At 36.4% G+C, this 17,372-nt stretch overlaps 1 protein-coding gene and 1 long non-coding RNA gene across 2 annotated transcripts in view; one reads left to right on the forward strand and one right to left on the reverse strand.

The window, feature by feature from the left end:
• LOC118000623 overlaps positions 1-17,372 on the forward strand; it is a 61,961-nt gene that overhangs the window by 23,490 nt on the left and 21,099 nt on the right. Inside the window, exon 2 of the long non-coding RNA XR_004676512.1 lies at positions 12,584-12,731. This is a non-coding gene — a long non-coding RNA (uncharacterized LOC118000623). The remainder of the gene's footprint in view (positions 1-12,583; positions 12,732-17,372) is intronic.
• The window catches only part of FAM184A (family with sequence similarity 184 member A), a 112,579-nt gene that overhangs the window by 8,282 nt on the left and 86,925 nt on the right, over positions 1-17,372 (reverse strand). Inside the window, exons 11-14 of the mRNA XM_034990398.1 lie at positions 12,088-12,241; positions 7,583-7,710; positions 5,937-6,121; positions 5,355-5,501 (exon numbers count right to left, since the gene is read on the reverse strand). Coding sequence (XP_034846289.1) covers positions 5,355-5,501; positions 5,937-6,121; positions 7,583-7,710; positions 12,088-12,241 — 614 coding nt within the window. The remainder of the gene's footprint in view (positions 1-5,354; positions 5,502-5,936; positions 6,122-7,582; positions 7,711-12,087; positions 12,242-17,372) is intronic.

Below are 17,372 nucleotides of genomic sequence, written 5' to 3' on the forward strand. Positions count from 1 at the left end.
GAGGATGCAAATGGAAACTGCCAGCTCAATTGGGAGTGTGGGGGAGAAACAATTTCAGTTTTAGAAACTTTACATAATTACAGCAATTTAAAAACTTACTGTTTTCAAAGTAAAAGGGTAGAACGTAAGCTCAAAATCATGGTGAATGAAGATGCACAGAGAAATTTATTCAACAAATACTGAGTAACATCTATCTTCTAGGAATCACAAGAATCTCTGCGTATTTTAGGAATTTTAGTAAAACTCCGCTAACTCAGCCCAACCTGAAGTTCTAATTTGGAGGGTTCAGGAAGATATGTGGGTAAAGACAAATATGGGGTTAGGAAGTCACCATGTCTCAGGATCAGAGGGGACTTTGTCAATTCAGTTTGAGGTTAGTTTCACTATCTTTTATTCTTTTGTGACGATGCAGACTGAGTGAAAAATGTGCTTCACTTGGCTCACATAGAGGGACCTTGTATTTTATCATGATACGGCGTTTTATGGGCAAAAAAAAAAAGCTTGAGGAACAATGATCTAGTCAAGGAAAAAGGCATTGGGTTTAATACCAGAGTAGCCACAAGATGTCACCGTGGTACTTTATCGTTAAAAGCAAAATAGAAGATTTTTGAACTAGCTGAGCAAGAATACTTGGCAGTAAATGGTCGCTAAAAACCTCAATTTAATGCCTTATTTAAAACTATTATTAAACCAAATAAATAAAACTATTATTTCTATTGTTTTGTTCTAGTACAATAAGTTAAAGTGAGTCTAGAACAATCACTTAAAATCCCTGAACCACCTTTTTCCGCTCTGAGCCTCAATTCTAGTATGTGTTTTCATTTAGTTTAAACATGCTTTACCTACAAAGTTATTATCAGTTAATATCACCAAAAAAACTTTAAAGATACCTTGATATTAAAAAGGGAAAAAATAACTGATTAAATTGAAGAAACAATTCATATAAACACAAATTGGAAAGCATTAAAGGAGAGAACAAGTGATATGATCTAGATTTAACTTGCAAATATACTTCCAGAATTACTAAGTCTTTCAAAATTCTCACAGGAAGAACACCTGGTATTACTCTGATCCATTTCAAGCCAGCGCTGGTCAACAGTCTCCCTTTCTTCAGCTGCCCCGTCAGTTCTCTAGGACAGCACAGTTTCCCAAAGACTAGGTGTGTGAACAACTGGTGGTACAAGGAATGATCTTACTTTGTTCTCCTTTCATCTTTCTGGTCACAAGAAGGAAACAGTCTTGGTGTGGTCCTATGTATCTTTTTTTTTTTTTTTTAAGATTTATTTATTTGAGAGAGCGAGAATGAGAGAGAGAGAGAGAGTACATGAGGGGGGAGGGTCAGAGGGAGAAGCAGGCTCCTCGCTGAGCTGGGAGCGCAATGCGGGACTCGATCCTGGGACTCCGGGATCATGACCTGAGCCGAAGGCAGTCGCTTAACCGACTGAGCCACCCAGGCGCCCGGTCCTATGTATCTTAAATGGGCTTCACAACATAAGCTTATTACCCTATTTCACCGGGCTCAGACTGGCCTGCAGCAGCAACACTAGCTAGAATCTAATAACACGGTTTTATTTTCACAGACTTTACATATTTATAAGTATAGCCTGGCTTCTATTTAGAAAAATGGATACAATTTTTCAGTAGTGATAATGGTTTTACTGCAGAAATAATCAAGTCTTCCTGTTAAATTTTTAAGTTACAATGAATCAATTAAAAATATGAAAACAGTATCAAAGGTAGCCAGAAATGACCAAATTCTGAAAGATTAAAGCCTGGGAAACACTGTGTTGAGGGAAACATACAAGTTTATATAGTCTTTTACTCAAAATATAGGATTTCCTTTAAGAGAAAACAGAAGTAAAACATATATAATTACTAATTAGGTCACTGCTGGATTCTCCCCAGGCATGCATGCCCTGATTTTTATTTATTTATTTATTTTTGGCTCTATATAGGTCAATGTCTAGGGTTCGTGGACAACACAAACCAAAAATAGGAATACCTAAAAAAGCTGTATAAAACGCATAAAAATATTTTCAAGGTGGCAGTTCTCCTGGGCTTTTTAAAAAAAATAATTGACAAAGTCAGTAAATTGAGATTCTAGGCCAAACAACAGTATTGGCAATACATGTGCTTTAGAATCTTAATTGTATAAGGATAAACTCTATTATACCATCCTTTCCAGAGTTTAATAAATATATAATTGAAGAAGTTTAATGTTGAACCTTTCTTTCCCCATAATTTATGGGCACGGACTCTGATGCATGACAACAGAAATACTTTTTCCTTACCTCACAAAGCTTCTGAACACAACCAGAATGGTAATTTAAAAATCAAACAACAACAACAAAGAACGATCAGGGTATTATAGATAAAAGAACTCAAACAACTTTTAAAGAATAAGTAATTCTGGCATGGTGGAGTGTTTCTTTCCAATTAGGGATTACTGACCTACTTAACAGCCCCGTACAGAAAACTCAATGCTTCCCCCAAGAAGAAACTATCTTTTTGTTTCAGTACAGTGAGAAGTTAATGTAAGCTTAAACAATCAATAATAATCTCTGAACCCCCTTTTCTGCATAATAAAGAACTATAATGATCCCAAGTTCTACGTATGTTTAGATTTAGATTAAAGTTCTTTAAAACAGTTCATTCTCTCATTTGCTTCTAAAACAAAAACTGTGACATATTAGACACAAGGTTTTTACTACTATACCACTCAGAAAAATAAAACCATTTCTATAGAATATCCAAAAATCTAAGACTTTAGTACCCAGCACTAGAGAAGGGGTTTTTTAGTAATCATTCCATAAGAGCTACAGAACTCATTACTATTTCTACAATCTTTAGAGGGTATTTTCTGTTCTTTAAATTTCTAGTCCCCTCCTCCCTGGTGTCTAAACAGGATTTGGGGTGGGAACAGAAGCAAGAAGCTTCCAGCAGCTCCAGAGGTCCCTCCCCTCCAGGATTCGGCCTGACCCATGTTCCTCCAGCCCTCCCACTACCACCCACTTCTAGAAATCCATAGGGTTTTTTCGATTTCAAAGAGTTAAAGTCAGCATACAGTCGGTTAGAAATTTCAGTAAGGTGCCCTTAGTCCTTTGCAACAGGCAGAGAAAATTCAAATGTCCCCCAGCTCCTTAAGCTGGAATGCACTCTCCTTGCTCACCACCTCTGACTACATCTAAGCTGTTCAGCAGATCCAAGCATGCTGCATTTAAGGATATAGAACAGAAATATCCAGTTGTATAAAACTGTGTTTTCCAATATGGTAGCCACTAGTCCATATGTGGCTATTTACATTTGAATTAAAACTGAATTAAGAATTCAACTCCTTGGTTGTACTAACTACAGTTCAAATGCTCAACCGCCATTTTGTTTGGTAACAGCTGTACTGGACAGAGCACATATAGGACATTTTCGTTACCACAGAAGATCTACCGGACAGCGCTGGTCTAAATACATTTGTATGTATGTTTGGTTTCAATTAAAAGAATAAATACCTAAGCTAGAGACTAATTATATGACAGTGGTAGTTTTCTGTTGAAAAAAGAAATACAGTTGGTTAGCGTGGACCTATACTAACCTAGTATAAAACAAATGGTAGATCTAGAAAAGCAGATAAAATATTTGACTCATGAGTAATACTAATTCTTTGATCATTAAAGAGCATAATATAAAAAACTAATTATCTACTGAAAATTCATAATGTGTAAAACCACATAAAACAGAATAAAGTAGAAACAAGCCTTTAATCTTTGTAAATTAACATTCTTAAGGAGACAGGACACACAGACAGACAGAGGTTATTCTTTTTGTGAGCATGTTTTTTCAGACTGTGAAGAGGGGGATGCCAGGACGTCAGCCTCTGTCCAATGAGGCCAAGAAAAGGAAAAGTAGACAGTAGAGTTTATTGTAACTAATTTTTGCAAAATGCCTAAGATTATGAGTACTGTGGCTCAAAAGGATTTAAAAATTACCTCCCACAACAGCAAAACTAAAAAATCACTGTGACTGGGAAAATGATCTCATGAGTCTCCTCACCATTTCAAGTGTAACTTCATGAAGTGGTAAATGTTATAGGGAATCCTCAAAAAAATTCATTCAGGAAACATCTGAGTGCCTATTAATGTGAAAATTCTGTGTGTGTCCAGGAGAGGGTACCTCACCTCAGGAGCTGCTGAAGTAAATGCCAACCACTGGGAAGGGGGAGGGGTCTGGTTTTGTTTCAGCTTAAGTGAATGTGGGTGTATATATTACATATATGTAACAATATTTACTATGAGGCTTAACTCGTTAAATGGGTAAAATGTGAGATGAGTTTTAGATTGGGGGAAGGTAATCAGGTAGTAATAACGTAGGAGATTATTCTAGACTGTAAACACAGGAGAATCTTAGAAGGAAACAGGTTGGTGTGGCTGACACGGGAGGGTAAGGTGTACCTGAGACTAAGGTTAATGGGATTAGTCACTATTTTGACTTTACTACAGTATGTGGAGATATCTATATATTTTTATAGGTTTTTTAATTGGTTAGAAAAAGAGAGACTAAAGGTGGATAAACCATTTGCAGCAGCAGCTTAGAATAGATTAATTCTGAGATAATTTAAGTTGAACTAGAGTTTAGGCCTCAGAGACGGGAGTGAATGCTATTTGCACATTGGCTCTAACAGTTTATAAGGGTGTAGGGGAGAGAGGGGCTATTAAATACTTCCTTAAAACATTAAACAGTAATTAGAAATCTCGGTTTTTTAACAATACTGGAGTTACTATATATGAGTAGTAACTATTTCTGATGTTTTACTTTCATTAATTTTTAAAATCAAAATTAAATGCTTGTTTGTAGGAACTCGAACAGTATCTATGTAGAGTATAAAAAATAAAAAGGAAGATTTTGCTCTTCCCCACCTCCAATACCCTGGAATCCACTCCCTAGAGGGAAGTCCTGTCATTAAAATTTTGTATTTGTTTTTTAAGCTCTTTTGATATTTGTATATAAAACATGTATTATTAGTGTATGGGTAGGATCCTAATATTCCTAGTGGCCACAATATGCTCTTTTTACTTAACAGTAAAAGTAACAGGCTTTCACCATGGCCTGACAGTTCATGACTGTGAGGGACAGGCTTTCGGCAAGGACCGTCCTAGGGCATCTGTAGCTGTGGCAGCTGACAGTCACTCAACTGCCTTCTCGTTACTGAAAATATCACATTGCAATTACCATCTGTAATACAGCATTTATGTTTTCTTTTTTAAGTATCAATTAGATTTAAAAGAGTAGCTAATCTGAGGTTAGACACAGTCTCCTCAGTTTAGTTCCCACATACGAATTTTCTTTAATATAATATGACTTACGACACTTGTAAAGCTGCATTTATTTCCTTGAGTAGCTCGTTAGTCTTATTAAAATCTGCCCGCATGATATTTTTCTCTCTGAGGTGGTCTGCTGTCATGACATCCAGCTCTTTTTCAAGTCTCTTGTTTAAATCTTGTTCATGCAACCTGTTTAATTTATTTTTAGTTAAGAATATGTTATTCTGAGGTCAAGCTTTCAAAACTTTCTATAAGACTCTACCAGATTTGAAATGGTTTTAGGTATAATATATAGAAAATTAATGGAAACAGCCTAAAATAAGTTACTTACTTTGCTCTAATCTTCTAGCTTGTTAAAGTTGTCTCCTTTAATGCTTTTTAAACTCTATTTTATAAAGATTTTAGTTAATTATACAATTTCCAAAGTTATTGAATGCATACATATTATTCAAAATACAAACACTTCATCTATGTTCTAAATTACAGCAGTCAACAAATAAAGTAAGAAGTGGTAATCAATATCTACTAGAAGGCAGTCTAGCCATAAAAATAGACATTTATTGCTAACTACTATACAACAGTCTTTTAGATTGTATATTCCTTCTTTTGTAATTAATGGCATACCTCATCTGTTGGTTAGATTCACTTCGTATTCTGAGAATTTCTTTCCCCTTAAATTCCAATTCTTTGGTTAGGGCACTTATATTTTCATGAAGGTGCTGTACCTCCTTATCCAAGTCTGAGATGTGATGCTCTCTGTGCCTTAATTCCTCTTGTAGATCTGTTATTCTACACATATGTTCCTTACTCTGCAAAGTGCAAAGTACGAATAATTTTTTTTAAGTAACCTCTGTACGGGGCTTGAACTCATGACCCTGAGATCAAGAGCCACATGCTCTACTGACAGAGCAAGCTAGATACCCTACAAATAATTCTTAAAAGTTTTCTAGTATTTGCTTTCTGCATTTACCTAAGGGAAAGAAAATGACATAGTGGAATGTCCAATTTAATGACATTGCTTGCAAACTGCTGAAATAAAACCTAAAGGCCTCTTCTCTTCCCATCTATAAGAAGTGTTTATACGGATAAATATCAGGGTGACAAGAGGCCCAAAAGACCATGAAAGCACATCTCCCACACACTTTGGAGATGAGGAAACCAATACCCAAGAGATATCTGTCCAAGGATGATTTATAGTGAAGCGGGGCTGAGATTAGAATGCAGGGCTCCTCCATACTCACCAAGTTATTTGGGCTTACAATAAAATTCTGGCACCATTGCCCTTTCATTTAAAAAGGCCCTGCATCTAGGGAGGCTATCCCAGCGCGCACACACACACACACACATCCTATGGCTCAGAAAGCAGACTGTCTGCTTAGTGTTGATATAGCAGTTACCTTGTCTCAAAGATAAGCTCCCTTCCATTTTCCTAGAAGTCACTGTTTTCTGCAATGTCTATCTACACATTGTCAATTTCAGTGTCAGCCTAGTTAGAAGAAAACATAAATTTCCCTCCATGGTTATAAAGTGACTCATTTAAAACTTCATAGCAATGAAGAGAAAATTTGAGCTGATCATTTAACAGAGCTAAAGACTAACAAAGTCAAAGTTTTAAGTCTAACAAATGATGGCCTTCATGCACTATGTCTAGAAATCCATCCATCCAGACATTTTAGATCATAAACTATCTAATTGAAGGAAGCACACTTGTCCAAAGAGCAAAGTTTAAAAAGCATAAGTAGTACCTGTGCTAGAGTGATATGCAAATATCAGTTATCTTTTTCCTTGAGCATCTGCTACTTCTATAGTTACGCTATCCAGTATGACTATTTAAATTCAAGTTTAAATTATTTAAAATTAAACAAAACCAGACACATAGTCACACTAGACATAAGGCCATGTGGCCAGTGACTCCCATAGTGGATAGCACAGATATAGAACAGGTCCATCATCTTGGAAAGTTCTATAGACCATGCTGTTTCATAGTATTCTGCCTTTACTCTTCGTATTATTTATATTTCATTGTTCACCTTCTCAAGATGCAAGTAAAATTCAAAATATTCAATTAAAAATTCATAAAATGTAATTTTATGACCAATATGCTAAAGTCAAGTTACCTATTTCCCTTTAAAAATAAGACTCTTAAATATAGATGGTAAATAATAACTAGTGAAAATACTAGTTATTACAAAATAATTTTCAGAAAACGGTCAACATTCAAATCTATTCACATTTAAGGAATCGTCACATAACAGAATGTTGTTCTTTACCTGTCTTCTGCTGATGTCTATGCTTCGCTCTAATTCCATTTTAGCAGCTGCCAATTCTTGATGATGACTATGCCGTAACAAATCAATTGCAGCTGCATGTTGATGGTTTAGTTCCGAGCGTAAGGAAGCTGGAATACAAGGGAAAAAAAAAAACCTTTTGTGTATTTTAGAAATATTGATACTTCACATAAAAATTATAAAAGTCACAGAATAGTATTTTTTTAAATTAGGACACTTGTGTATGCCCATTAAAATATCCTAGACTATCATATAACATCATGAATTTAGAGGTCATCTAGCTTTGTAAGGATAAGGAAATTTTCATCTGCTCAGATGGATCAAGGTATTTCCATATATGCTTTTGGTTTGCCAGTAAGGTGTGAATGGAGACAAAATGTTTTTTAACTTTTCTAATTCCCTATTAGAATAGTAACATTTTAGAACTGAACAGTACCATAACATTCTCATTTAGGAAGCAACTTCCCACCCAGGTAAGAATTCTTCCACAATAGTTCTGAAAGACGTTAAACACTGGCTGGTGAATGCTTTGATTTTTAAGTCATGATTTTTATTTGAATCTGAGATTATTTGATACAAACCATATTTATTGAATGCCAGGTACTACACTAAGGGAGAACAAAATATGACCCTGTTCTAATAACCACACAGGCTAGAGGGAAAGGCATCAAGCCAGGGAATTAAGTGGGATAGCAGAGATGAATATTATGAATGAAAGCACAGTGGTGGAAGCACCCAAATTTCCTAGGAGAAGGAAACTGGGAATGCTATCACAAAGGAACTGTCACAATAACTCAGTCTAATGCACTGAGTAAGGGTTCTCCCAAGTGGAGAAAGAGAAAAGCATTAATGAGGAAGGGATAACATACAAAAGCAGAAAGAACCAAATCGATCAGGTGAACTGTAAGAAGACTGGTGTGGTGGGTGCCCACAGAGCATGTGGTCATAGTGGAAAGAAAATGGAGCCCAGTCTGAGAAAGTTTTAGCACAAAATGCTTTTGACTTTACATTTGGGTTCATGGTTCCCAATCTGGGGTATGTGTGGCAGTATGTCTGAGGGACTTTTAGAGTACACACGATCATCTTCTGAAACATGAATTGTACTTGAAGATTTTGGGGAAAGCCATTACTTTCATGTTAATACAAAGGAGATATGAGTAAAATGCAAATTGTACATTTTAAAGCTAAAACATGAGACAACTTCAAAGAAATGTTGTGCTTGTAACCAGTCATTTTAGGCTCTTCCTGAGACCTCTATGTAGGGGGCATAAGTTCAGTCTTCCTGCGGTAAGCGCTACTTCTGCGGAGAAACTTGACAGGCACTGAGGTAGGACATGGGAGTTACTGAAGGATTTAAAGTTGGGAAGTTCCATGGTGAGATCTGAGTCTTTTTTTTTTTTTTAAGATTATTTATTTATTTATTTATTTATTTGAGAGAGAGAGAATGAGATGAGAACACATGAGAGGGGATAGGGTCAGAGGGCAAAGCAGACTCCCTGCCGAGCAGGGAGCCCGATGCGGGACTCGATCCAGGGACTCCAGGATCATGACCTGAGCTGAAGGCAGTCGCTTAACCAACTGAGCCACCCAGGCGCCCAGATCTGAGTCTTATAAAGATTAGCCAGACTGGAGTCTGGAGGGTGAACTGCAGGAAAAAGATCAACGAGAAGGTTATAGCAATAACCCAGGTGAAAAATAATATGACCCTGAACTGAGTATGACAAAAGGACTAAAGAAGAGGGAACAGACGTAGGAAATATTTAAGTGAAGGAACTAACAGGATGTGGAAGCAAAAGAAAAAAAGTTAAATGCATCTTCTACCTTCCTGGCGTGGGCAGATGGGTAAACAGTAATACTCTTAATTAAAATGGGAGGTACAGGAATGGCAACACATTTTGGACCTGAGGGAGATGGTGAGCTAATATTTAAAAATATAGAGTATAAGTTAGAATATCTAACTTTCTAATATGCAGTAAAAAATAGAAATCTAATTCACAAGGAAAGCAGTTTGGTCTAGAAATACATATTTGGAATCACTAGCATAATAGATGGTAGTTGAAGTCATAGTTGTGAATCCAATCAACCAGGAAAAGCCTGAAGACTGAAAAATGGACCAGGGGGCTGGGGACTAAATCCTGGGAAACAGCAATATTTAACAGATGCATGGGAAACAGGACTAGCACATAAGATTAAAGAGCAGGGATCAGAAAAGTGGGAGTGCAGTGGAATTTCAAAGTTCAATGGTGACCTCAGGGAGAGTAATTTCAATGGAATAATGGGGGCAAAATGTAGACCTGAATGATCCTGACAAAGGACTAAGTATCTAGAATACATGAAGAACTCTCAAAACTCAACAGTAAAAATACAAACAATCCAGTTAGAAAAGATATACAGATAGCAGATGAACACATGAAAACATGTTGAACATCATTAGCCATTAGAGAAATGCGTGAGTAAAATTCACAATGAGATAATACCACACTCCTATCTGAATGGCTAAACTACAACACAGTGACATCAAATGCTGGTAAGGATATGGCAGAAAACTGTCACTCATTGGTTGCTGGTGAGGATATAAAATGGTACAGCCATTCTAGAAAATAGTTGGGCAGTTTCTTAAAAGAAAACTAAACCTACAACCATCATATGACCTGGCAACTCCACTCCCAGGCATTTATCCCAGAGAAATGAAAATTTACACTTACACAAAACTGAAAACACCGGATGTCCTTCAATGGGTGAAGGACAACAACTGACCTTCAGCAATAAAAAGGGACAAACTACTGATACATACAACCACCTGGATGAATCTCTAGAGAATTATGAGGGGTGAAAAAAAGCAATCCCCAAAAGGTTACACATTATTACATTTATAACATTTTTTAAATGACAAAGTTATAGAAATGGATAACAGATTAATGGTTACCAGGAATTAAATGTGGGGAGGAAAGGGAAGTAGGTGTCGCTATAAATGGGCAACAGGGACCCACATGGCAATGGGAGTGTTCTAGGTCTTGACAGTGTCAATGTCAATATCCTGGTTGTGATATGATCTATAGTTCTGGGGAAAATGGATAAATGGTTCAGAGGATCTCTCTGTATTATTTCTTACAAGCTCATATGAATCTACAACTATCTCAAAAAAGTTTAATTTAAAAAAATCACTAAAAGTCCTTTTGCCAATAAAGAGGTATTGAAATCAAGTTTCAATGGACTAAACAATAGTGCTAACACTTGGCCTTTTTTTTTTTTTTAAGATTTTATTTATTTATTCATGAGAGATAGAGAGAGAGAGAGGCAGAGGCAGAGGGAGAAGCAGGCTCCCCGCGGAGCAGGGAGCCCGATGCGGGACTCGATCCCAGGACCCTGGGATCATGACCTGAGCTGAAGGCAGACGCTTAACCGACCGAGCCACCCAGGCATCCCACACTTGGCCTGTTTTTACTTCTCCTCACACAGCTGGGGAAAGTCTGTGGTCCCTTGGACCAGAATCTTACAGACTACCTCTGCATTTGACTATAAGCTCCTTCTATATAAATACAGAGCAACAGTTCATTTTTGAATTCTCCTTGCTCAGCAGTTTCTGTAACATGTAAAGAGGTATCACACAAATGTCTGATAAATAGTCTCACTATGATTTTCACCCTAGCTATCACAGTGGCTGGTAAAGGAGGAAGAGGAGAGAGTTCTGATGACTTGGCCTAGGGCTCCCAGCAATAGTAGAGACAATGAATTGGGTCAGACGGCTTTGCCTTTGGGGCCCAAAGTATCCACAACACTTTGGTCTTCTTTGTTCCCAATTCCAACTTGGAAAGGGTATACCCCTGAAATGTGACAACATACAATAAAAACTCTTAAAAGAATTAGGGGGAAAAAACAAAAGGAATATGAGATGGTAGGAATAAAAAGTTATTGAACGACACCAAAAAAACCTCCAAAAACTCTTTAAATACGTATACAGTTTTTCTTCAAACCTCAACTGATCTCCTTATAAAAAAGGCAGTAATTTGAATACTTCAAAGATTAAAATCCTGTTAAAGAAATATCTGAAAAATACCTAGACAAAAAGTCAGACCTAAACATGAGTTTTCTCCTAAAAACAAAATCCTGAAGTGGAAAATAAACATATGACTATCAAGTCTAAGGACATGTTGGCTCCATGCCTATCTACTTCTTTTAGTCACTGGAGAGTGGAAAGTCTGAATGTCCTGACTCCATTTAGTCCCTCAGTGGTAGGTAGCAGCACCAGTGGATGTTGTTTACATAGCCAGAGTATGGAGAAAGTTGAGGGGACCTCACCTCACCTCACTGTTTCTGTTCTATCCATTCTACTCCTCCATCCTCACCTCTTCATCTGGTAACTTTAAATATCCAAAACACTTAGATATTCATTTTGGTGTTTCAAAAATTAAAAATAAAGCTGTGATTTCATATTGAATTTTAAAGTAGAACATATAAATATGAATATTATAATCCTTTCAAAATACCAAGCATAGCCTTTCCTTCATCTTCTAATTCAAACCGAAGAGTCTGAAGTTCCTGTTCCATTTCTACCCGGAAGCCCTCCATTGACTCTCTGTGTGCATCTTTTAATGACTGAAGCTCTGCAGAATGTTTTTGTTGTAAATGATTTTCAAGAGCCTAAAACAGGAGAAACATACTCAAATTATTATGCTAGAATACAGGAAGGAAAATGCAAACAAAATAAAAAATTACTAAAACTCAGTTATTTAAGAAAAACAAGGCATTTGTAATTCATTTTCAAGAAAATTATATATAAGATTAATGACCTTTAGAAAATAAATTAGTAGGGTCACTTCAATAGAACAATCCTTTTGAAATCAGTTTGATTCAATATAGTGTGTCTGAATTGGGATATGGGTGGGCCCTTTAAGGTAGTTTTCAAAAAAAAGTCATTGTCAAGTTGCTGAGGGGGTAAGCCACCTAAATTAATGCGTAATTTCTCTGTGTGCACAAACTTAGGAAAGAGAAGAGAGGAGAGGGGCATTAACAAGAAAAGATCTTCTGATCAGAAAGAGATGATGATGGCTTTTACAACTCCAACCTTATCAAATATTTTGTCGCAACTTTCTGCAGGCATTTTCGAACAGAAGCAAAGGTGTGAGAGTAGGTAAGTGGAAAAGTAAACAAACCTCTCGTGTGATTAGTTCTAAAAGCCTGACCAGAGAAAACAGACTACATGTGGCTGAGACTAAGAGAAGCTATGTGGCCATGGGAAAAAAGAGAGCTCAGGGTACTTCAAGTTTAGAGACTGAACTGTGCCAGGATGGGTTTTCCTTAGCATAATCTGCAACATGAAGGGTTTCTGAGAAAGATACCATGTTGTAATTAGGGTTATATTTCTTTAACCATTACTCTAAAATACTGTTTTTATAAATTAATATTTGGCTACTTATGCTCACTGTTACTAAAGTGTTTTATTTCTGGGGCACCTGGGTGGCTCAGTCGTTAAGCGTCTGTCTTCGGCTCAGGTCATGATCCCAGTGTCCTGGGATCGAGCCCCGCATCGGGCTCCCTGCTCAGCGGGAAGCCTGCTTCTCCCTCTCCCACTCCCCCTGCTTGTGTTCCCTCTCTCGTTGTGTCTCTCTCTGTCAAATAAATAAATAAAATCTTTAAAAAAAAAAAACACAGGTTTCTTTAAATGTAACAATATAAAGGACTTTTAGTTTAGACATTAGTTACATAGGTAGCTTGGCTACCTAATGACAACTATAAAATTGCATGCTCTGATTTCTTCTGAATAGGATTCAGGTTTCAAAGAGACTGAAAGTGTAAAATTAAAGTACTGATACAAGAGCTTATGTGTTCTAATTCACAAATGATATCAATGAATAGGTTATTTACCAGTCAGGCCTCATTGTGTGTTTATGGGCTATATTGAAGTACAGTTGACATACAATATTAGGTTCAGGTGTACAACACAGTGATTCAACACTGATGAATGCTAGGAAATAACCACCATGGTAATTCTAGTTACCATCCGTCACCAAAGTTATTACAATATTACTGACTACATCCCCATATCTTGTCTTATAACTGGAAGTTTGTACCTCTTAATCCCTGTCACCTATTTTGCCCATCCCCCTACCTCGTCCCCTTTGGCAACCACCAGTTTGTTCTCTGTATTTATAAGTCTGGTTAGGTTTTGTTTGTTCATTTGTTTTGCTTTTAAAATTTCTATGGGTAAGTGAAATCATGCAGTATTTGCCTTTCTCGAACTTATTTCACTTCTTTTTAATGGCTGAGTAATATTCCATTACTCAGATGCCACATCTTCATTATCCATTCATCTATCAATAGACACTTAGGCTGCTTCCATATCTTGGCTGTTTTAAATAATGCTGCTACAAACATAGGGCTGCATGTATCCTTTTGAATTAGTTTTTGTATTCTTTGGGTAAATACCCAATAGTGCAACGGCTGGATTGTAGAGTAGTTCTATTTTTAACTTTTAGAGGAACTTCCATAGTGTTTTCCATAGTGGCTGTACCAGTTTGCATTCCCACCAACAGTGCAAGAGGGTTCCTTTTTCTCCACATCCTTGCCAATACCGATTGTTTCCTGTGTCACTGATTTTAGCCATTCTGATAGGTGTGAGGTGATATCTCACTGTAGTTTTGGTTTGCTTTCCCTGATGATAAGTGATGTTGAGCATCTTTCCATGGGTCTGTTGGCCATCTCTGTGTCATCTCTGCTGAAATGTCTGTGCATGTCTCCTGCCCATTTTTAATTGGATTATGTGTTTTTTGGGTGTTGATTTATATGTTCTTTATATATTTTGAATATTCACCTTTTATCAGATATGTCACTTGCAGAGATCTTCTCCTATTCAGTGTTTTCTTCATTGTGCAGAAGCTTCCTTTTTTGATGTAGTCACAAGAGTTTATTTTTGCTTTTGTATCCCTTGCCTCAAGGAACCGATCTAGAAAAATTTGCTATGGCCATTGTCAGAGATATTACTGCTTGTGCTCTCTTTTAGGATTTTTATGGTTTCAGGTCTCACATTTAGGTCTTTAATCCACTTTGAATTTATTTTTGTGTATGGTGTAAGAAAGTGGTCCAGTTTTCCCAACACCATTTGTTGCAGAGACATTTTCCCATCGGATATTCTTCCCTGCTTTGTCAAAGATTAATTGACCATATAATTGTGGATTTATTTCTGGATTTTCTATTCTGTTCCATTCATCTGTGTGTCTGTTTTTGTGCGAGTACTAAAATGTTCCAATCACTACAGCTTTGTAACATAACTTAAAGTCTGGAATTGTGATGCCTCCAGCTTTGTTTTGTTTTGTTTTTCAAGATTGCTTTGGATCTTTGGGGTCTTTTGTGGTTCCATACAAATTTTAGGATTGTTTGTTCTAGCTCTGTGAAAAATGCTGTTGGTATTTTGATAGGGATTGCATGAAATGTGTAGTTTGTTTTGGGCAGTATAGATATTTTAACAATATTTGCTTCCAACCCATGAGCATGGAATGTTTTTCCGTTTCCTTGTGTCCTCTTCAATTTCTTTCATCAGTGTTTTAATGTTTTCAGAGTATAGATCTTTCACCTCTTTGGTTAGGTTTATTCCTAGGTATCTTATTATTTTTGGTACAATTACAAATGGGATTGTTTTCTTAATTTCACTTTCTGCTATTTCATTATTAGTGTATAGAAATGCAAGAGATTTCTGCACATTAATTTTGTATCCTGTGACTTCACTGAATTCATTTACCAGTTCTAGCAGTTTTTTGGTGGAGTCATTTAGGTTTTCTCTATACAGTATTGGATATATTTTATCATATCATCTGCAAATAGTGCAGATGATAACTTCAGTAGAAATTTTACTTCTTCCTCCCTGATTTGGATGCCTTTTCTTTTTGTTGTCTGACTGTTGTGGCTAGGACTTCCAGTACTATGCTGAATAAAAGTGGTGAGAGCAGAGATCCTTGTCTTATTCCTGACCTTAGGGTAAAGGCTCTGTTTTTTCCCATTTTGGATGATGTTAGCTGTGGGTTTTTCATATATAGCCTTTATTATGTTGAGGTAGGTTTCCTCTAAACCAACTTTGTTGAAGGTTTTTATTGTGACTCAGTGTTGTACTCTGTCAAATGCTTTTCCTGCATCTACTGAAATGATCATACAGTTCTTATCTTTTCTCTTGATATGATGGGTTTTCTGTATAAAGTATCATGTCATCTGCAAATAGTGATAGTTTTACTTTTTCTTTATCAATTTGGATGCTATTTATTTCTTTTCCTTGTCCAACTGCTGTGGCTAGGACTTCCAATACTATATTGAATAAAAGTGACGAGAGCGGGCTTCCTTGTCTTGTTCTTGGTCTTAGAGGAAAAGCTTTCAGCTTTTCATTGTCAAGTATGAGGTTAACTGTGGGTTTGTCACATATGGCCTTTATTATGTTGAGGCATGTTCTATCTATACTCACTTTGTTGAGAGTTTTTATCATAAACGAATGTTGAATTTTGTCAAATGCTTTTCCTGCATCTATTGAGATGATCATGTGATTTTTATCCTTCATTTATTAATGTAGTAATTACACTGATTTGCAGATATTGAACCATCCTTGTATCCCTGGAATAAAACCCATGTGATCATGGTGTACAGATTTTTTCAGTGTATTGTTGAATTTGGTTCACTGATACTTTGTTAACAGTTTCTGTATCTATACTCATCAGGGAAAATGGAAATAAGGCCTCATTTTTGACCGAAGAAACTTCCTTAACTTTCTGGACAAGATCAAGAGACAAAAGTAAAAAAAAAAAAAAAGAGACCACAACTTATTGTATAGGCAAGTTAATGGTTTTTAAAGGAATATGACTTTTTTAACAATTTATAGCCTACCAGTTCTTAAAATAGTTGTCCACACCCAAATAAAGGATTAAAGCAACCTATATCAGTAATAACTATATATGGTGAAAATCATTGTTAGTAAAACCCATTTTTCTATCAAATCTTTACCTTAATTATCATAAGGTTCTTAGAAGAAATTGAAAAATATGGTGTAAAGAAATAAATTGAACCAAAATTAATTACCCTAAGACTATGTCAAACTAGTGTTTTCACAGAGAAGGAAGTAATGGATATGGGGAGATTCTGGCATACAATTTGATTAACCCAATAATGTATCTATTTGATTTAAATCTCTTCTGCATGAGCCGTCTGTATCACTGATTTTCACATAGCCTTTGGGGCTGTATATAGGGAAAGGTACTATTTTAAAAATGTCTCCAAATTTCATTTCATTGTGAACTTTGTATATAAGGGGGAAAAAGTGTAAGTTAAAAAATGTGGGATAAAAAAATATAAATATAAATATATATAAAAATATAAATCCCTTGGATATATATATGTCTTTTTTAAAGATTTTAAAGATTTTATTTATTTATCTGAGACAGAGAGAATGAGAGAGACAGAGAGCACATGAGAGGGGGGAGGGTCAGAGGGAGAAGCAGGCTCCCTGCGGAGCCCGATGCGGGACTCGATCCCGGGACTCCAGGATCATGACCTGAGCCGAAGGCAGTCGCTTAACCAACTGAGCCACCCAGGCGCCCTATATATGTCTTTTTTAGATCCAGCCTGAAAGAGAAAAATTAAAAATTTGATGAAAGACTATTATAAAAGTTCAAAATTGTACTAAGTGATTACAGTGGTTACAGCTCAGTAGGACCATGCTAAATTTATTTAACCACTGTTAACTGTATGACAAACCAGATAGTGTATTAGTCTCATCATGAACTCGGCATTATGTTGG

This window comes from Mirounga leonina, unplaced genomic scaffold (assembly GCF_011800145.1).
Source record: "Mirounga leonina isolate KUSES-001 unplaced genomic scaffold, KU_Mleo_1.0 Mir_53, whole genome shotgun sequence".
Taxonomy (NCBI): Eukaryota; Metazoa; Chordata; class Mammalia; order Carnivora; family Phocidae; genus Mirounga; species Mirounga leonina.